Raw genomic sequence first — 21,838 nt, 5'->3', positions numbered from 1 at the left:
CCCAGAGCTGTGTGTCCTTGGAATGTGGGGGGGAAAAACTGGAGCACCCGGAGGAAACCCATGCGGTCACAGCAACATGTACAAACTCCCTAAGGCAGTGGCAGAAATTGAACCCCCAATTGCTGGTCTGTATGATACATCAGCCTCTACACTACTGTTCTGCTACCTTACAAATATTCCTCTGGGCTTCCCAACTTTCTAAGAGGATTATCAGTAAGTACTAAATTATTGAAAATTGGAATATTTAGAACATGGGTAATTAAATAATAGAAGCCTGATTTTGATATTTACTTGAATTTACTGCAAATTTTGAATTTAAAGAGCTGAGGATTTTAATTTGGAGGGGTAAGTTAAGTGGGCTTGGATGCAGCTAAGATTTAAATGGAGCAAAGCTGCAATAACACATTATCGGCAGGGTAAAACTAACCTGTCTCACGACGGTCTTGTACGGGAGAGTGAGATCATCAATTGGAGTTACAGGGAAGTAGTCATCCCTAAGTTGCAAAGACAGGAAGCTGACTGACTGTCAGAAGGAATGGGAAGGTGAATAGGTAGTTGGCGCAGAGCACCCCCCCATGGCCATTCCCCTCAATAATAAGTATACTGTTTTGGATAATGCTGTGGGGGATGACCTCGCAGGGGAATGCCACGGAGACCAGGTGAGTGTGGCAGTGAGTGTGGTCCATAGTGCGAAAGAGGATGAAGGGGGAAGCAGTAATGAAAGGGGACTCAATAGTCGGATGGATAGGAGATTCTGTGGACATGAACATAGAAATCTACAACACATTACAGGACCTTCAGCCCACAATGTTGGGCCGATCATGTAACCTACTATAGAAACTGCCTAGAATTACCCTATTGCATAGCTCTCTATTTTTCTAAGCTCCATGCACCTATCTAAGAGTATCGTAAAAGACCCTATTGTATCCACCTCTACTACCATCGCTGGCAGAGCATTCCACGCACCCACCACTCTCTGTGTGGAAAAACTTGCCTCTGACATCCCCCTTAGCCTAATTCCAAGCACCCTAAAACGGTTTCCTCTTGTGTTAGCCATTTCAGACCTGGGAAAAAGCCTCTGGCTCTCCATGCAATCAATGCCTCTTATCATCTTATACACCTCTGTCAGATCACCTCTCATCCTCTGTTCCTCCAGGAAGTCTACTCAATCTATTCTCATAAGGCATGCTCTCCAATCCAGGCAACATCTTTGAAAATCTCCTCTGCACTCTGTATAGTAACCACATCCTTCATATAATGAGATGACCAGAACTGAACACAGTACTCCAAGTGGGGTCTAACTGAAGTCTTATATAGCTGTAACATTACCTCTCGGCTCTTGAACTCAATCCCATGGTTGATGAAGACCAACACACCATACACCTTCTAAACCACACTGTTAACCTGCACAGCAGCTTTGAGCGTCCTATGGACACGGACCCCAAGACCTGGCTGACCCTCCACACTGCCAAGCGTTTTACCATTAGTATTATATTCAGTCTTCAAATTTGACCTACCAAAATGAACCACCACACTTATCTGGGTTGAACTCCATCTGCCACTTTTCAGTCCAGTTCTGTATCCTATTAATGGCCCACTGTACCCTCTGACAACCCTCCAGACTATCACAACACCCTTAACTTTTGCGTCATCGGCAAACTTACTAACCCACGTTTCTACTTCCTCATGCAGGTCATTTATGAAAATCACAAAGAGGAGGGGTACCAGAACAGATCCCTGCGGAACACCACTGGTCACCGACCTCCATGCAGAATATGAACCATCTACAACCACATTTGCCTTCTGTGGGCAAGCCAATTCTAGATCCACAAAGCAAGGCCTCCTTGGATCCCATGCCTCTATACTTTATGAATAAGCCTTGCATGGGGAATCTTATCAAAAGCCTTACTGAAATCCATATACACTACATCCACTGCTGTACCTTCATCAATGTGTTTTGTTACATCCTCAAAGATTTCAGTCAGGCTTGAAATGCCCTTGACAAAGCCATGCTAACTACCCCTAATCAGATTATATCTCTCCAAATGCTCATAAGTCCTGCCTCTCAGGATCTTCTCCAACAACTTTCCCACCACTGAAGTCAGACTCACTGGTCTATAATTTCTTGGGCTATCTCTACTCCCTTTCTTGAACAAGGGAACAACATTTGTAACCCTCCAATCCTCTGGTATTTCTCCCATCCCTGTTAATAATGCAGACATCATAGCCAGAGTCTCAGCAATCTCCTCCCTTGCTTCCCACAGAAGCCTGGTGTGTGCCTCATCTGGTCCCGTGATTTATCTAACGTAGTGCTTTTCAAATGCCCCAGCACCTCCTCTTTCTTAATGTCTATATGCTCTAGCATTTCAGTCCGCTTTAAGTCAATTGCCAAGGTCCTTTTCCCTGGTGAATATTGAAGCAAAGCATTCATTAAGTACCTCCGCTACCTCCTCCAACTCCATGCACATGTTACCACTGTCACACCTGATTGGTTATGTTCTCACACGGTTCATCCTCTTGCTCTTCACATACTTGTGGAACGCCTTGGAGTTTTTTTCTTAATCCTACTCGCCAAGGCCTTCTCATGGCCTCTTCTAGCTCTCCTTAATTTCATTCTTAAGCTCCTTTCTGGCAAACTTGTAACTTTCCAGAGCTCGAACAGTACCTAGTTTCTCGAACCTTTCGTAAGCTTTTAAATTCTTCTTAACTAGATTTTCCACATCCTTTGTACATCATGGTTCTTTTACCCTGCCATACTTTCCCTGCCTCAATAGAATATACCTACGCAGAACACCATGCAAATGTTCTCTGAACATTTGCCACATTTCTGCTGTGCATTTCTCTGAGAACATCTGCTCCCAAGTTTCTGCCTGATACCATCATATTTCCCGCTACTCTAAATGTTTTCCCAAATTGTCTGCTCTTATCCCTGTCCAGTGCAATGGTAAAGGAGATAGAGTTGTGATCACTACCTTCAAAATACTCTCCTACTGAGAGATCTGACACATGACCAGGTTCATTTCCCAATATCAGATCAAGTACAGCCTCTCCTCTATTTGGCGTATCCACATAATGCATCAGAAAATCTTCCTGAACACACCTGACAAACTCCACCCCTTGCTCTAAGGAGATGCCAGTCAATATTAGGAAAGTTAAAATCACCAATCACAACAACCCTATAATTAATGCATTGTTCCAGATTATGCCTTCCTATCTACTCCTATATATCTGTTACTATTGGGGAAGTCTATAAAAAACACCCAGTAGAGTTATTGTCCCCATCCTGTTTCAGACTTCCACCCAATACCATCATATTTCCCCCTACCGTAATTAAGTATTTTCCGAAATTGACAATACCTCCATGACTTCTTCCTTTTCTGCAGCCATGATTTGCAATGTTCTGCTCCATCTCTTTTGCCTCCCTCCCTGTCCTTGAAACATCTAAAGCCTGACACACTCAGCAGCCACTCCTGTCTCTATGACATTCAAACTTCTGTAATGGCCACAAAGTCATAGTTCCATGCTTTGATCCACCCTCTAAGTTTGTCTGTCTTGTTTAGGATATTCCTTCCGTTAAAATAGACATATCTCAAAATGTATGGCTGAGTGCATCTTTGCTCTATCATCTACCTATCCTTCCTCACAAACTCCGTACAAGCTGTCTCTATTTGTGCACCTACTGCCCTATCCTCTGCCTCTTCACTTTGGTTCCCACCCCACTGCAAATCTGGTTTAAACCCTCCTCAATAGCATTAGCAAACCTCCCTCCCAGGATATTGGTTCCCCTCAAGTTCAGAGGCAACCTGTCCCACTTGTACAGGTCATCCCTTCCCCAGAAAAGGTTCCAATGATCCAAGAACTTCAAACCCTGCCCCCTGCACCATCTCCTCAGCCACTCACTCATCTGTGCTACCTTTCTGTCCTGACCTTCCCTAGTTCATTGCACTGGGAGTAATCCCGAGATTACCTCCTTGGAGGTCCTGCTCTTCAGCCTCCTTCCTAACTTGCTAAACTTACTGTGTAGGACATTGACCCCTCTCCTGCTTATGTCATTGGTACCAATATGTACCATGACCTCTGACTGCTCATCTCCCATTCAAGAATATTCTGCAACCGTTCAAACATCCGGAACCCCAGCTCCCGGGAGGCAACACACTATGCTGCTGCAGAATTTCCTATCTGTCCCCCTAACTATCAAGTCTCCTATGAGTCTCTGACTTCACCCTACCCTTCTGAGGCTCAGAGCTGATCACAGTGCTTGGCATTGCCCAGGTAGGTCATTCCCCTCAGCAGTATCCAAAGGGGTATACTTGTTGCTGAGGGAAATGGCCACGGGGGTCCCTGCACTCACTTCCTTCTCCCTTTACCCTGTTTGGTGTTCACCCATCTACTCCCTGAATTCTGTACTCTGGGTGTAACCACCTGCTCAAAAGTCTTATCAATTGCTCTACCTCAAGGATGATCCGTAGTTCATCCAATTCCAGCTCCGGCTCCTTAATGTGGTCTTTCAAGAGCTGGATTTGGCTGCACTTCCCGTAGGGGCAGTCATCAGGGAGACCATCACGTTCCATGAATTCCCACATCCTACAGGAGCAGCATTCCACTGCCATATCTGCCATCCTGCCTGCACTGTACAATGGACAACCAAGACCAAATCAGTAATAACGAAAGGAAAAAAAACTACCTTTCTTACCTGTTTCTTTGGCCCCAGCCTCTTCTTGTCGAAGCCTCTTGAGCCAAAGCCTCTTAAGTTCCCACTCTGAGTCTAACTATTGCTTCGATGATAGCCACTCTATTAGACCCTATCTCTCTTATGGTTTAAAAGATAAGAAAATCCCTCACACAAGGGAAAGAACTCACCTCATTTGGTGGTGCTCCTCCTGCTTTCCACTGCCATTGATGCCTCCTGAATGGGACACCGAGATAGTATGTTGCCTACCAGGGGTCAGGGACAGGGAGGTCTTGGACTGTGTCCACAGCATTTTGGAGGGAGAGGGAGTTCAGCTAGATGTCTTGGTACATATTGGTACCAAAGACATAGGAAGGATAAGCAAAGAGGCCCTAAAGAGAGAATTTAGAGAGCTAGACAGAAAACTGAGAAGCAGGACCTCCAGGGTAGTAATATCTGAATTGCTGCCTGGGCCATGCACCAGTGAGGATGATTTGACAGATTAATGCATGGCTGAGAAGCTGGTGCAGGGGGCAGAACTACAGGTCCTTGAATAATTGGGATCTCTTCTGGGGCAGGTATGACCTGTACAAAAGTGACGGGTTGCATCTGAACTTGAGGGGGACCAATATTCTCGTGAGCAGGTTTGTTAGAGCTGTGGGGGAGGGTTTGAATGAATTTGTCAGGGGGTTAGGAACCAGAGTGAAGGAACTCAGAATAGGACAGATGGTAAAAAAGCAAAGATAGCATGCAGTCAGACTGTCAGCAAGGACAAGCAGAAGATAGGACAAAATTGCAGCCAGCAGAGTGAGTATCAGTGCATTAGGGATGCAGAATCAAAAAGGGTAGCAAATACACCACTCAAAGTGTTGTATCTCAATGCACGAAGTATGATCTGGTTGCACTTTTACACATTGTTAGGTATGATGTTGTGGCCATCACTGAATCGTGGCTGAAGGATGGTTGTAGTTGGGAGCCGAATGTCCAAGGTTACACAATGTATTGGAGTAACAGGAAGGTAGGCAGAAGTGGCTCTACTGGTAAAGAATGGCATCAAATCATTAGAAAGATGTGTTATAGGATTGGAAGATGTTGAATACTTGTGGGTTGAGTTAAGAAGCTGCAAGGGTAAAAGGACCCTGAAGGCAGTTATATACAGGCCTCCAAATAGTTGCTGGGATGTGAGCTAAAGATTATAATGGGAAACAGAAAAGATGTGTCAAAAGGGTAATGTTACGACAGTCATGGGAGATTTCGACATGCAGGTAGATTGGGAAATCAGGCTGGTAATGGATCTCAAGAGTGATTTTGCTGAATGCCTACGAGGTAGCATTTTAGAGTACAGTAGTTTGTTGTTGAGCCTACTTGGGATCAGCTATAGAGGATTAGGCATTGTGTAATGAACTGGAGGCGATTAGGGACCTTAAGGTAAAAGAACCCTTGGGAGCCAGTGATCACAATATGATTGAATTCAACTTGAAACTTGATAGGAAGAAAAAAAAGTCTGACATAACAGTATTTTGGTGGAGTACAGTGGTATGAGAGAGAAGTTGCCCAAAGTAAATTGGAAGGAGATGCTTCCAGGGATGACAGCAGAGCAGCAATAGCTTGAGTTTCAGGAAAAGTGAGGAAGGTGCAGGATAGATGTATTCCAAAAAGAAAGAAGTACTCAAATGGCAAAATGGTACAACCATGGCTGACAAGGGAAGTCAAAGCTAATGTAAAAACAAGAGAGGGCAAACAACAGAGGAGAAATTAGCGGGAAGACAAGAGGATTGCGAAGCTTTAAAAAAAAACTACAGACAGCAACTAAAAGAATCATTGGGGAGAAAAGATTAAATATGAAAGCAAGCTAGTAAACAATATCAAAGTGGATAGTAAATGTTTTTTCTAGTATATAAAAAAGTAAAAGAGAGATGAGAGTGGATATAGGACCACAAGAAAATGAGGCTGGAGAAATAATACGAGGAAATCTGCAGATGCTGGAAATTCAAACAACAACACACACAAAATACTGGTGGAACACAGCAGGCCAGGCAGCATCTCCTATAGATCCTGCCTGGCCTGCTGTGTTCCACTAGCATTTTGTGTGTGTTGTTGTCTGGAGAAATAATAATGGGGGACAAGGAGATGGCAGATGAACTAAATTAGTATTTTCATCAGTCTTCACTGTGGAAGACACTAGCAGTGTGCCAGGTGTTGAAGGGTGTGAGGGAAGAGAAGTGAGTGCATTACTATTACGAGGGAGAAGGTGCTCAAAAAGCTGAAAGACCCAAAAGTACTTGAGTCACCTGGACCAGGTTATCTGCACCCTATCGGTTCTGAAAGAGGTAGTGGCAGAGACTGTGGAGGCATTAGTAGTGATCTTTCAGGAATCATGGACTTTGACATGGTTCCGGAGGACTGGAAAATTGCAAAGGTCACTCACTCTTTAAGAAAGGAAAAAGGCAGCAGGAAGGAAATTATAGACCAGTTTGCCTGACCTTGGAATCAATTGTTAAGGATGATGTCATGGAGAACTTGGAAGGACAAGATAGAACAAAGTCAGCATAGTTTCTTTAAGGGAAATCTTGTCTTACGAAGCTGTTGGAATTCTTTGAGGAAATTATAAGTAGGATAGATAAAGGGGATGCAGTGGATGTTATATATTTGGATTTTCAGAAGGCGTTTGACAAGATGCCACACATGAGGCTGCTTACCAAGTTAAGAGCCCATGGCACTGTAGGGGAGTTACTTACATTGTTAGAGCTTTGGTTGGAAGCAGTGAGTGGAAATAAAAGAATCCTTTTCTAGTTGGCTGCCAGTGAATAGTGGTGTTCTGCAGGGGTCAGTGTGGGGACCAGATCTTTTTATGCTATATCTCAATGATTTAGATGATGGAATAGATGGCTTTGTTGCCAACTTTGCAGATGATACAAAGATTGGTGGAGGGGCATTTGCCTGTTGAGGAAACAGGAAGGCTGCAGAAGAACCTAGACAGATTAGGAGAATGGATAAGAAAGTGGCAAATGAAATACAATGTTGGAAAGTGCATTGTAAAAGAAATAAATGTGCAGACTATTTTCTAAATGGGGATAATATCCAAAATTCTGAGATGCAAAGGAACTTGGGAGTCTTTGTGCAGAACATCCTAAAGGTTAACTTGCAGGTTGAATCAGTGGAGACGAAGGCAAATACAACGTTAGCATTTATTTCAAGAGGTCTAGAATATAAGAGCAGGAACGTGATGCTGAAGCTTTATAAGGCAGTGGCTTTGCCTTGAGTATTACGAACAGTTTTGGGCTCCTCATCTAAGAAAAGATGTGATGGCATTGGAGAGGGTCCAGAGGAGGTTCACAAAAATGATTCTCGGTATCATATGAGGGACGTTTGATGTTTCTAGTCCTGTACTCACTGGAATTCAGAAGGGTGAAGGGAGATCTCATTGAAACCTTTTGAATGTGGAAAGGATGTTTTCCATGGTGGAGGAGTCTAGGGCGAGAAGGCACAGCCTCAAGATAGAAGGGGTGTCCATTTAAAACAGAGATGCAGAGAAATTTCTTAAGCCAAAAGGTGGTCATTTGCGTAATTTATTAACACAGACAGCTGTGGAGACCAGGTCATTGGGTATATTTAAATCGAGAATTGATTCTTGATTGGTCACGGCATCAGAGGTTATGGGCAGAAGGCCAGGGAATCTGACCGAGGAGGGGAATAAAGGATCAGCCGTGGTTGAGTGGTGGAGCAGACTCCATGGACCAAATAGCCTAATTCTGCTGCTCTGTCTTATGTTCTTCTGTTCTAAATGCCATTTAAATACACGGTGAATCAGGTGCAAGAACAGAGATGCAAAGGGGCAGATGAGAAAAGAATGAGCATCAATGATCTGCAGCAAGGTGAATCAGACAGAGAAGGTCAATGGGAAGTAGACTGCAGAAAGTGAAGAGGTGCAGTGTGATGCAAACACATCTGGTCGTTTGAAGTACAAATAGTCCGAGGAGACAGGGCAAAGCGAGAATGAAGTTCAAGGGCACAGAGGCGGTGTAAAAATTAAAAAGTAAAGCATGTAAAAAATTAAAGAAAGAGTAGACTGTAGAGCTGCCTGAGTCTGCTCTGCCATTCAACAAGATCATGTGTGAGCTGATCTTGGGCTCTGGCTTTCTGCCTGTACTCGAAAACCTTTTGAATTCCCCTTAACTACAAAATCAATAATCCAGTCTCTGGGGTGCTCTGGGGGGGAATTCCAAACATTCACAGACATTTAAGGGAAAAAAAATTCTTACTCATCAGTGTCTTATATGGACAAAGTTGATGTTCTGTCCCCGCGCTCTGGACTTTCCCATGAATAGAAAACATCAACAAAGTTTGTACTAATAATGCAAATGGAATATCATTTAGCTTCCAAACCCTTAAAGCATTTTTTTGCTTAACTCTTATTGTATATTTGATACTCTGTACAGTATATTGGATGTATTTAAAGCAAAAGTTGACAGGTTCTTGATTAGTTGATGAGGTCCTGGAGGACTGGCAAGTAGCTAATGTGGTTCTATTGTTCAAGAAGTGAACCAGGGATAATCCTGGAAACTACAGACTGGTGAGTCTTATGCCAGTGGTAGGGAAGTTACTGGAGAGAATTCCTAGGGATAGGATTTATGAGCATTTGCAAAACCATGGCCTAATTAAAGAGAGCCAGCATGACTTTCTGTGGGGCAAGTTATGTCTTACTAACTTAATTGAGTATTTGACTATGTGACGAGGGTGATTGATGAAGGCAGAGCTATGGATGGTGTCAACACAGATTTTAGTAAGGTGTCCAAAAAGGTCCCGCATCCAGTAGATTAATGTGCATGGGATCAATGGTGAATTGACCCTTTGGATTTGAACTGTCTTGCCCATAGAACAGGGGTCCCGACCTGGAGTCCATGGACCCCTTGTTTAATGGTACTGGTCCATGACATAAGAAAAGATTGGGAAACCCTGCCATAGAAGATAGAGGGTATGGTCGAAGGGACATTTTTGCTGAAAATCTGTGATCAGTGGTGTTCTGCAGAGATTAGGACCTCTACTGTTTGTGATATATGTATATGACCCAGATGAAAGTGTAGATGGGTGGGTTAATAAGTTTGCAGATGATACAAAGATTGGTGGTGTTGTGATTGTGTAGATGATTGGTGGGATATAGATCAGTTGCAGGTATGGGCTAAGAAATGGCAGATGGATTTTAACCTGGCCAAATGTGGAGTGTTGCACCTTGGTAAGTCAAGTGTAGAGACAGTACACTGTTAAGAGCAAGACCCTTAGCAGTGTTGACGAGCGGAGGGATCTTGGGGTCCAAGTTCATAGCTCATTGAAAGTAGCTACACAGGTTGATAGGATGGTCATGAAGACAAATGGCATGCTGGCACTGAGTTCAAAAGTCAGGAAGTTATGTTGCATCTTTATAAAACCCTAGTTAGGCTGCATCTAGAGTACTGCATTCAGTTCTGCCCCCATCCCCCCATTATAGGAATGATGTTGAAGGTTCGGAGAGCATGTAGAATAAGGTTACCAGGATGCTATCTGGATTAGGGGGCATGTGCTGGAAAGAGAGGTTGGACAAACTTAGGTTGTTTTCTCTGGAGTGGCAGAAGCTGAGAGGAGATCTGATAGAGATTTATAAGATCATGAAGGGTATAGATAGAGTATCTTTTATCAGTATCTTTTTCCTAGAGTTAAAATGTCTAATACCAGAGGGCATGCATTGAAAGTGAGAGGAGGTAATTTTAAAGGAGATGTTATAGGCAAGTTTTTTTACACAATAAGTGGTGGATGTCTGGAAAGAACTGCCAAGGTTGGGACTTTTAAGAGATGTTTTGATAGGCACCTGAATGTGAGAAAAATGGGGAGATATGGACATTGTGTAGGCATAAAGGATTAGCTTATTTGACCATTTGATTACTAATTTATTTGGTTTGGCATCACATCGTGGGCTGAAGGTCTATTCCCGTGTGTTCACAACACCTGAATAGAGTTTCATAGTCAAGCAGTTTAAGAAATTAAGGTGACCCCCATGTTACTGAGAAGCTGCATTCCGAGAAAACCATTAGTACTGCAATTTGCCATAACATGAAACGCCATATCCCACTGAATTCCATGTTGAAAGTGTAAATGGGTGTCTGCGGACGATTTTCCCTTAATAGTGTTGAGAACACTACAGCTGCTGGGTCATGGCAGAGAGCCACTTTGTCAATTTCCAAAGTAAAGTGATCAGCAGCCACATTTGGAGACACGAGTAACAGCGGAATAGACAGAAACATTTTTAAATATCAGATGTAGATAATGATATAATTTACAGTAAATAACAGTGGTCATTTAGGTTTACAAATTGCACTTAAACTCACCTGGCCTGTTTCAAACAACTGAGGGTAAGTAATACGGAAAGCTCATAAAAATAAATTTGCTACATGGCAAAAGAAATCTACTAAAATATCATGTGCATCAAGGAATTAGAGTTAAAAATAATGTAGAAAAATTTGTTGTTCCTTTTGCAATTTTAATTTTTTTCAATTTACTTTCCAACATAGATTAAATTTCATTCTGTAACTTCAATTTTTGGGTAATGGTTAGCTAATATCATAATAACTTGAACAGTAGTAATGTGGGGGTTACCTATACAGTTCTGATTTTAGGTAATAATTTGGGAAGGGCTGAAGAGAAAATTGATTCTGCAAGAAAAGCAAATAACGACCACTTGAAAAGTTACAAGAAACTCTCAACTTTTTTAGCTTGTGTTTATCTGAATGTTCTCCTGACCAGCTGCATCGCCATCTGGTATGGAAATTGCAAAAGATGCAAGGACTTCTGAGAGGATCTTCGGGGTCTCTCTTCTACCTATCAGAAATATTTATCAGGAGCACTGAGTATACAGGGTGCCTAGCATTGTCATGATCCAACCAATTTGTCCAACAATCTCTTTTACCCCCTAATTTCAGGCAGGAGGTACCAGAGCATTAGGATGAAAACTATTAGGATGAGAAACAGTTTCTTCACCCAGGCTATTAAGATTACTGAACTCCCCGCCGACACCCAGGTCTCAGCACATATAAAGCGCCAATAGCATTATACTGTTTACTTTTTATGTCATACATGCACCTTATTATTTATTAAGTTATTTGTGGTAATATTACTTAAAGTTATATGTACTGTGTTGTGCACCTTGGTCCACAGGAACACTGTTTCAACATGTCTACAGTTGAATGACAATAAACTGAACTTGATCTTGAACTACCTTTACTAATGGAGCAGTGTTCAGCCATTGGATATGGCATACCAAATTCCATCACTAAATTAAACAAAATGAGAGTTCCAACATTGAAATAGGATATGAAGCAACTATAAAACAGACTTCTTAAATCATTTACTAGATTGATGGCTGGGTGGCTATAGTCTGAATCTCTTGTTTTTTGCTCAAAGTCCCACACTAATCTGCTGTCACTTCTCACTTTAAAAAATGATTAAGCTTTGAGTCACACAGGATTCACAGATTTATCCACCAGCCGTCTTCTGGCTGGGCTCCAGAGCAAAACTTTGCTGAAATGCCCCAGCACATATGCTGGGGATTCTTACTGTGATTTACATTATTATTAATGTATTGTACTGTACTGCTGTTGTAAAACAACAGGTTTCTCGACATATGTCAGTGATAATAAACCTGATTCTGATTCTGAATTACTTATACATAGCTTCTTTATCAGGGGTATTGAAAAGACTTAGCAACTGGGAGAGCCAGCAAAACTGAAGACAGCAGTTCCACCAGTTTCAAAGAGTTTGTGAGCAGGGATTAATGAGCCCCTAACATTACTCTGGGACCCGGTTCTCAGCTCCAGATGGGCAGATTTGGTTCAAAGAAGTTCAGAGGCTTGCAGAATATGGACAGCAAGCAGCTATCAGTAAATTCAGAGTCTGCGTGTTCAGAGTGCCAGCAAGACAAATGGGTCAGGGAACAGCTGAATGCCAACTTTTGGTGCTAAAATAACATTGTGGGTCACTCCACTGCTTGTGTGAAAGCTGCATAAAGACCAACAAGCTAATGGGTCATTAATGCCATGTTACAATGAGTAAACTACCAGATGTCTCCCGCCTCCTGCCTCAGCACCGCCCCTCTCCCTTTTATAAAGGCTTTCTTCCCTCTCCACACTTAGATCTGATGCAGACATTTGACCCAAAGCATTGAGACTATTCCTTTCCCCTCCACATCTGCTGCTCGACCCACTGAGTTTCTCCTGCAGGTTGTTTGCTGCTCCAGACTGCAACATATGTCATCCCCCTTGTCTACAATGTGTAATGGTACACTGCTGGTATCACTGTGGCATTTCCCACTGGTATATTTCAAGTTTTTAAAAGTTGTAAATGGGTCACCTAGCAGGCAAGGTCTTGGCAGAGAACTGTCAAAAGAACATAGCACAATGCAAGGAATAATCTGCCAGTTACTCCCAAGAGCCAGAAAGAACTTGACAAGCTATTAAAAATTGTTTCTGTGGGAGGCATTTTCCTTGTAAATGGAGGCAAAGAGGAATACCTCTAGAGCAGTAGTTCCAAACCTTGGGTCCACTGACCCCTTGGTTAATTGGTAGGGGTCCATGGCACAAGAAAGGATGGAAACCCCTGCTCTACCACCATAGCCAAGTGATCCTGGCAAAAGGCTGGAAATGAAACCTCTGTAAGGACATAAACACATTCTTTGCCTGTCTGCATTTTGGAAAATCTTAAAAAGCATGAAAGTATCTGTACTTGCTCTAGGGGAAAGAAGATAAAGCAGATGATGTTGCCTCCCCTTGAATATGGAGTCCGTGGCTGCAGCAATGAGCAGAAAACCGTGAGAAGTGGCCAATATTAAGAAGCTAAGACTGACTATGATCCCAACCTCCTCCTGAAATAGATCAAGAGGGTGCCTCACTATCACCCTCTCAATGACAATTAGACTGGATTTGCCACATACACTCACATTCTGAATAATGAATAAATAAGAAAACCCAAGGCACACGTGTGTTACAGTGGCTCACTCGAGATAACAGACATTGGTAATGATGGAAACTGAATGGTGATGGCTGAATGCCTAACCACCACAATTTCCAGGAAACAACGTTAGTAAAATTTGGTAAATTTGAGAGCAATTAAGTACTGTACCTGTAATTTTCAAATCAAATTAAGAATTTGGGGGAAGGTGAAGGAATACAAGCTGGCAGGTGATAGATGAGACCAGGTGAGGAGGATGAAGTAAGAAGCTGGGAGGTGATAGGTGGAGGATGTAAAGGGCTGAAAAAGAAGGAATTTAATAAAAGAGGACAGTGGACAATGGAAGAAAGAAAAGGGATGAGAGGGTAACCGGAATGGGAAGTACGGAAAAAAAGTGGGAGGTTGAAGTTACCAGAAGTTGGAGAAATCAATGTTCATGCCATATCATGTTGGAGGCTACCAGACAGAACATGTGGTTAGGTTCCTCCAACTTAAGTTTAACCTCATCAGGGCAGTAGAACAGGCCACAGACAGACATATCAAAAAGGGAATGGAAAGTTGATTTGAAATGGGGAGCCATTGAGAAATACTGCCTTTAGCATCAGACAGAGCAAAGGTGCTCGAGGAACCTGTGTTGCTTCTCACCAGTGTAGATAGAGGAGTCTGCACCAGGAACACTGGATGTGATAGATGATCCTTTCCAATTCCTACCCAGTTTTGTATTGATTCAATGAAAGGAAAATTACTTACAGATATTCACAAATTCACAAAAAATATTAACGTAAGCCTTCCCACCCCCCCCCCCCCCCCGACAGATGATACACGACCTGCTGAGATCTCCAAGTGTTATGTTCTTTTACTCTAGATTTCAGCATCTGTAGTCACTTTTGTACTCGGCCAATTCAAAACTCTGGGTCTGCCAACCGGCAGTGAAAATCACTCAACAACTCCCAAACCCTGATATTAATTTTATGGTATTTCCTCTTGACTCTTGAAATTTGCATAGGTACCCTTAATATGCAGATATACCTACAGTATTTACAATCCTATTACACAATTTTTCAGTCATCTTCCTTTCTGCCTTGTGCAAGATTATAAAGGACACACAAACATCTATGGTTATTTTCACTTGATACTTTTTTTGATTAAATACATTCCTGCATGATCCAGATTCAGTAATTATTATTATCTGTCAGGACTTCCAGTTTAAGATGATGCTGGTGAAGCACAACGACCACTTGCTGGTAGCAAACAAAAACAATGAGATGAATCCCAAGGTTGTATATAGCATACGTGCATTGATGATAAATGTATTTTGAACTTTAAACTTTTCAATAATAATTGTCCTGCTTTAGTTTCTACTTTTCTACAGCGAATTTCTCCTTCTACCAGTGGTGAACATACCTGGAGAAAGGTCCATATATTCAAGCCTTCCACAGTGTGGAGTCTGGCCAATCAGGTGATGGCAAAGTCCAACTCCATAACACTACAACACAGTACAGACCTTTTGTCCCACGATGTGCTAACCTACTCTAAGATCAATCTAACCCTTCATCAGACATAGCCTCTGTTTATCTATCACCCATGTGCCCAAGGATTTATTAAATGCCCCTAATTCAGGGGTTCCCAACCTTTTTCATTCCATAAACCATTAAGCAAGGAGTCCATGAAGACCAGGTTGGGGAACCACTGCCCTAATGTATCTGTTTCTATTACCACTCTCAGTGTAAAAAAATACCTCTGACAACCCCCAAGCTCTCTTCCAATCACATTACAATTATGACCCCTGGTATGAGCCATTTTCACTCTGGGAATAAAGTCTCTAGCTGTCCACTCATCTTGAAGAGACAAGAAGATTATGACTACCTTGCTGAAGTGAGTGGCCTTTGCTGCTTTAGACAACGTCTTTGCTACCTCTATGCTCCATTTTGACGTAAGGCACACCTCTTATTTGTAGCAACATTCTAAATATTTGATTTTTAACTTGTGAGGACATTTTTACGCACCTCATCCCTGCTGTTGACTTGTTCTTGAAGTTCCGCCAAAGCTGAGGCAACCCCAACATGGCTTCAGTGAGGACAGCCGAGAAGCCAAGAGTTTCCACAAAGAGTTGAGAGTCAATTAGGAGGTACGTCACAAAGAGGCACGCCACAGTGAAGGATAAACAGAACTGGATGTAATCAAGAAAGCGGCTCCAGGCCCAAAAATACCTGGGATCAAAATCTATGTGGAAAAAGCAACAGAAGGTTTTGATTAGCCACGGCTCCACCGAATCTCAGTTTATCACCATTTTTTATTTTTATCACCATTCTCATTAATATCACAAGGTAATATTTATTATTTGAAAGAAAGGAAATAGTACACTTAAGTTACATTAAAAATATCACAGTATCGGCAGAGGAAATGCATGGACATATAACGTTCAAAAAATGTGAAAACCTCCCATTTGCGTCATGACCTATTAGCTGTAAACATTTATCTGTGTATAATAGGCAAGGAACTAGGCTGCTGGCTCCAACCAGTCCACGCTGTTTACTCTCCATAATGAGCAAATGATTCCTATCATAATTTATCTCCCCATCCCAATATTCTCCAAACTTACTTCCTCTTGTGCAATTTAATCATGTATGCTGACAATGTTCCTGCCTCAATCAGTCGCACTGAATGTGATATCCAGAGTATTTGAACTGTCTTTGAAACTGTTCATTCCTAAAGATGAATTTCAAAAATATGTAAACACGAGGAAATCTGCAGACGCTGGAAATTCAAGCAACACACACAAAATGCTGGTGGAACACAGCAGGCCAGGCAGCATTTATAGGGAGAAGCATTGTCGACATTTCAGGCCGAGACCCTTCGTCAGGACTAACTGAAAGGAAAGATGGAAAAAAGGGAACTTCTTTCCTTTCAGTTAGTCCTGACGAAGGGTCTCGGCCTGAAACGTTGACAGTGCTTCTCCCTACAGATGCTGCCTGGCCTGCTGTGTTCCATCAGCATTTTGTGTATGTTGTTTCAAAAATATGGATTATTTTTCTTGAAAATACTTACTTAAGCACAATTAACTAGCCAAAATAACTTTTCAGCAACTATTGATCCTGTAAACTAAAAGTTTCTACTTATGTGGTTAATATTTACTGAGAGCTTTTGCATTGGAAGTGACTATTGAACCAAGGAGATAAAAGTTCAATGCTGTATAGTACAGCAAGGAAACAGAGAAGAGATAGAAGAAAGGAATGCCTAAAAGTACATCAGTGAGTTATATTCAAGCTAAACTTGTTCCTATACATAGTGAACAACAACAGAAACTTTACACAACCAGCCAAGAGCAGAAACAAACTTAGTGCTTTTCCTAGAATTAGGAAACAGAGTCCATTTCAAAATTCAGTAACATCCACAAAGACTTCAAACACAGAAGATGTGATTCATTTCTGAACAACACACTTAAAACACCATTTCCTTATTAAGGAAACAAGCGGCACACATAATCACATCCCTAGGGTTTTTTTCAAATAAAAGAAACAAAACAAGAAGACAAACCATGCCAACACAGCATTTTTTACTACAGCTAAGCTGCCAAATTATACAGAGGCAAATTTTCTTTGCTTTGCAATTGGTTCATGAACAGAGCTCACATAATGAAGCTGCACACCTAAGCCTGCTATTTTCTAGCCATTAAAATTAATGAGATCTTTACGTTTGCCCTGCAGTGAAATTGGAAAATTAGCCTTATTGTGCCTTTCATTTTAAAGATGCTGCATTTGATCTGCTTCAGAGAGTCACTTAACTATGAAGATTCACAACCAATTCAGTGCTGAATGTTATATCCTGTGAAGTTCAAAAAGAATCTCAAGACATTGCTGTGTACCTTTACAAACTTAATATTTCAAACTGAAAGCCAGTAAAGATTTAAATATACTTCAGATATTAGAGATGGTGATCTACGCTGTAGGATGTTGTACAACTAAACCACAAGGGACAGCATGGTAGTGTAATAGTTGTCGCAATCGTTCTACGCCGCCAGTGATCACTGACTGGGGTTTGATTCCTGCTGTGGTCTACAAGGTGTTTGTATGTCCTCCCCAAGACTGCATGGATTTCTTCTAGGTGCCCTGGTTTCCTCCCACTTTCCAAATGTCATACGAGTTAGGTTTAGTAACTTGTGGACATGCTTTGTGGACGCTGGAAGCGTGGCAACACTTGTGGGTTGTCCCCAGCACAATCCTCGCTGATTTAATGTGATACAAGTGACACATTTCAATGTACATGACAAATAAAGTTAACCTTTATCTTTAACTGTTACAAGTGTAGATGGGAATGAAAATAAAATGCATCTTGCCTGTGGGTCCCCACAATATCTGCATGTTGATAGTGTACGAATCTACCAGGAACCAGATCTATGAATGGATAATATCACTTTAAAGTTGGTCTAAATCGGTCAAAAACTAGCCATTTTGTGACTGCTGAGTGGGATGGGGTCTAGTGGTACTGTCAATAATGTCTGGTCATGGAAATGAACAGGCACTAAGACTGGGGGCAGCAGTGGAGTCTGTTTGAGGAGAGGTAAAGGTAAATAGCCACCTGCACGTTGAGGGAACTGTATGGAGGAGGCAGTGGAGGATACATAGGAGACCCAGATCAGAAAGCAACAACAAGAGGCAGTGAAGAAGGTCAAAGCCATAACTACAACACCAGGCATCAGAATCAGGTTTAAAATCACTGGCATATGTTGTGAAATTTGTTAACATTACAGCAACAATATAATAAAATACTTGATAAATATAGACAAAAAACTGAATTACTATGCGTTTGTGTGTATATATGTCTATTAAATAGTTACGCTAAAATGCAAAAAAAAGAAATAAAATTAATGAGGTAGTGTTCGTGGGTTCAATGTCCATTCAGAAATCGTATGGCAGAGGGGAAGGAGCTGTTCCTGAATCGCTGAGTGTGTTCCTTCAGGCATCTGTACCTTCTTCCCGATAGTAACAATGAGAAGAGGGCATGTCCAGAAAGGTGGTGGTCCTTAATGATAGATAGACACCATTACTTGAAGATGTCTTGGATACTACGGAGAATAGTACCCATTACCCCTCCCAATGCCACATCCCACCAGTGCCCCAGACACTGGTCGATTATGTCTTCACCAACCAACCATTAGGTTTAAATGTTCCACCTCACCCTCAGCACTAATTCAAGCCTCAAATCAGTATCGCCCAGCTTGCACACACGGCCAATTGTGCATGTCACATCATCCATCTTCCAATGAGAATCGGAGAAAAGCACTCTAACCTTCCATACCCCACCTCCTCACCCCTCACACCCCATATGATGGAGATGATGGTGCTGAACCTTATTAGAGTTTGAAGCAACTGAGAATGTGATTCCCCACTCTTTAATCTGTCCCCTCTCCTTCATCTCACAGTCTGAGAAGCTACGACTGATGCAAACATGATCTTACATTGTCTTGTCCCTCACTATAACCTGACCCTTATCTAATATTTGATTCTGCAAAATATCAATTCCCCTTGGCACTGGAGGTAATGCACACCATGATTCAATTTCACACTGACACCCACCAGTTCAGATACAAACACCGTGCATATTTTAGGACATATCATGGAAGGGGAATCAGCAAAAGGTGACAGATCTACCCATATCAGCAGTGTGCTTTCACGGGCAGGTCTGTTAGGAACAGCTCTTCATGAGTGCTCTGATGTGTCACACCGAGAGTCCCTTCGCACACTCGTATCCAGAGCCATGACCACAGCCAGCCTGCTTCTGTGGTGGCAACCAGACACAGAATGAAAGCTTATGTTGTAAAGGAAGCTGAGACATCAGTCAACAGATCCAGCAGTACCAGTTAACTCCAGAGGTGTACCCTACAGATGTAGAAATATTCCACGTCAGAAACAATGGTTTCCCCACTCTGTGCACAACCTTGAACTAACTCAATGTTTGCTTTGGCATCAACGTGAACATCTGGTGGTTTTCTTCTGAGGTTATTTTCCACCCTTAAGCAGTACTGAAGGATTTTTAACCTGAAAGGTTTGTTGTTTCTCTTTCCATAGATACAGCTTGACCTCTTGAGTATTTCTACAATTTTAGGTTTTTATTTCAACTTAGCTTTTCCAGAAGAGTTAAGGTGCAATCCTGACCTCAGACAAAACAGGAGCTCCTCCATCATTTTATCTTCCCAGTTTCTTTTACTGAGCCCTAAACTGATCTTCACACCACACGCAAGCCATTTCGTGCCCACTGCCCATCTTCACTCCATTACTACCATCTGCTGCTAAATCATTCTTTGTCACTGTTAGTTCAACACAAATTGTGAGGCCTCCACTTACCCATCCACTATGAACCTAAGCTCAAACAAGATTGACACTTGCATCTTAACTCCTATCCATACTGATTTACTCCAATCTTCACGAACCTTCCCAGAATGCCAGTTTAAGCATTGCTTTCTTTTTAAAGTTCACTTACATGCTTTCAAGTCTGTCCGTGACTCAATACACTTCATTACCCCTCTTGCCCTGAGAGTTCTTTGTACTTTTTCAATTCTGTTACCTTATTAATTCTTGATTTTAATTGTTTCGGTATAAAGGAGGCCAACGCCTTAAGGTCAGGAATTCCAACCCCAAACATTTTGGTTCGGTTTCCACCTTTAAGCACTAAGCCGTGAGAGATGGAAATGGGTAAGGCTGGCCAACATGATCCTGGTGAAGATGTACTGGCCAATACCCACCATAGTGGATACAATGGATTACTGAAACATTGATAAACTCCAATCATCCCATCGACTTCAGAGGACAATAGAGATGGGAGGTCATTGATATCCTATGCTCCACTTGGGAGCTTAAGGCCCAAATAAGCAAGCACTGTAAATCCATCTTTAAAGCATTTTTTAAAATCCTTCCTTTTTACCCGAGCACATCTCATTATGATTGAAGATGTTCCTCAAAGCATTTTGGGATAATTATCTGCACCAAAGGCACACTGCAAGCTGCTGTTGGCATCATTGCCATGACTTAAGAACGTCACGAACATAAGACTCATTCCAGAATGAATATGAAAAGAGGTATTTTGAGCAGCACACTATTGAGAATGTGCTCCATTACTGGACGTACTGTCCTTAGATGAAACGTTAATCAGAGAATGTATTTATCTGTTTTATAATGTAATTATTGACTGGGCTATTACTAAAAGAACAGTGAGTTTTCTTTTTGGTTTGTGCTCCTCTCTCATACAATACCACCAAATATAAATTGCATGGTCTCACTGATTTTGTGAATCAGCAAGGCTTCAATGCAGCTTTACATACCTGAATTACACCTGAGACACTTTGACAGCTCTTTTTGTTTATGCTGACTGCAAGCCTCACTTCTGAAACTGCATTCTCTGACTTGAACAGAGCTTTTAACTTGGGCAGGAATGTGGTGGGAAATGACAGGCACATGCAGAAAAGCTAGGTTGTGTAACTCCTGGACCCGGTTTAGACATCGAATGGGGAAACCAGCGGATGGAATACAGCAGAACGTCAGGCTACGAGAAAGAACCAGAAGGCACTGAGGAAACTATCCTCTAGAACTTGGACAATTTGCAGGGACAGTTGATTTTTGAAAGCTGTTATGCTCATGGTGGTGTGGAGCCCTATGTGAATGGGGTTTAATTTTTTCCTAGTCTGGTCTGTACCCTTCCACTCTCTCAAAGCCAATAAAACAGTACTTCAGGAGGGATATATTATTATTTTTTTGTGACTGCATGTTATACTGCTATCGTGAATTATGTGCTGTATGCACCGTGTTCTATGTGGGACTGCTGGTACTGTGTTTTGCACCTTAGCCACGGAGTAACACTGCTTCATTTAGCTGTATTCATGTGTGGTTGAATGACAATTAAACTTGAACTAACTTGACAGAGCCCTGCCATTAGTCTTGTCCAATTAACTTGAAAGAGCTCGAGTTGTATTAGCATCTAATAGTCATTTATCAACCAGAATAATTTAAAAATCACTTTGATGTGTAGAATCAACAATAGCACAAAAGATTGTAATATATAGCACAGGTTAATCAAACAAATCTTGCTAGTCTTTCATCAAAAGTTACTTTGGACAAAAATGAAAAAGGAAAGCTGACTTACCCAGTGGTCTTTGGCAGAGATCATTTCTGTTTACCTTACCATTCAAAAGTGGGGTTGTTT

At 41.8% G+C, this 21,838-nt stretch overlaps 1 protein-coding gene across 3 annotated transcripts in view; it reads right to left on the bottom strand.

Moving 5' to 3' along the window:
• Positions 1-21,838, bottom strand: part of LOC140740802 (solute carrier family 66 member 2) — a 98,834-nt gene that overhangs the window by 12,669 nt on the left and 64,327 nt on the right. For all 3 annotated transcript variants that reach the window (XM_073070322.1, XM_073070321.1, XM_073070323.1), the window contains exon 4: positions 15,649-15,865. In XM_073070322.1, the coding sequence (XP_072926423.1) occupies positions 15,649-15,865 (217 nt within the window). The remainder of the gene's footprint in view (positions 1-15,648; positions 15,866-21,838) is intronic.

Source organism: Hemitrygon akajei, chromosome 17, assembly GCF_048418815.1.
Source record: "Hemitrygon akajei chromosome 17, sHemAka1.3, whole genome shotgun sequence".
Lineage (NCBI taxonomy): Eukaryota > Metazoa > Chordata > Chondrichthyes > Myliobatiformes > Dasyatidae > Hemitrygon > Hemitrygon akajei.
The sequence above is the reverse complement of the archived record's forward strand: the minus strand, read 5'-3'. Positions and strand labels throughout refer to the sequence as shown.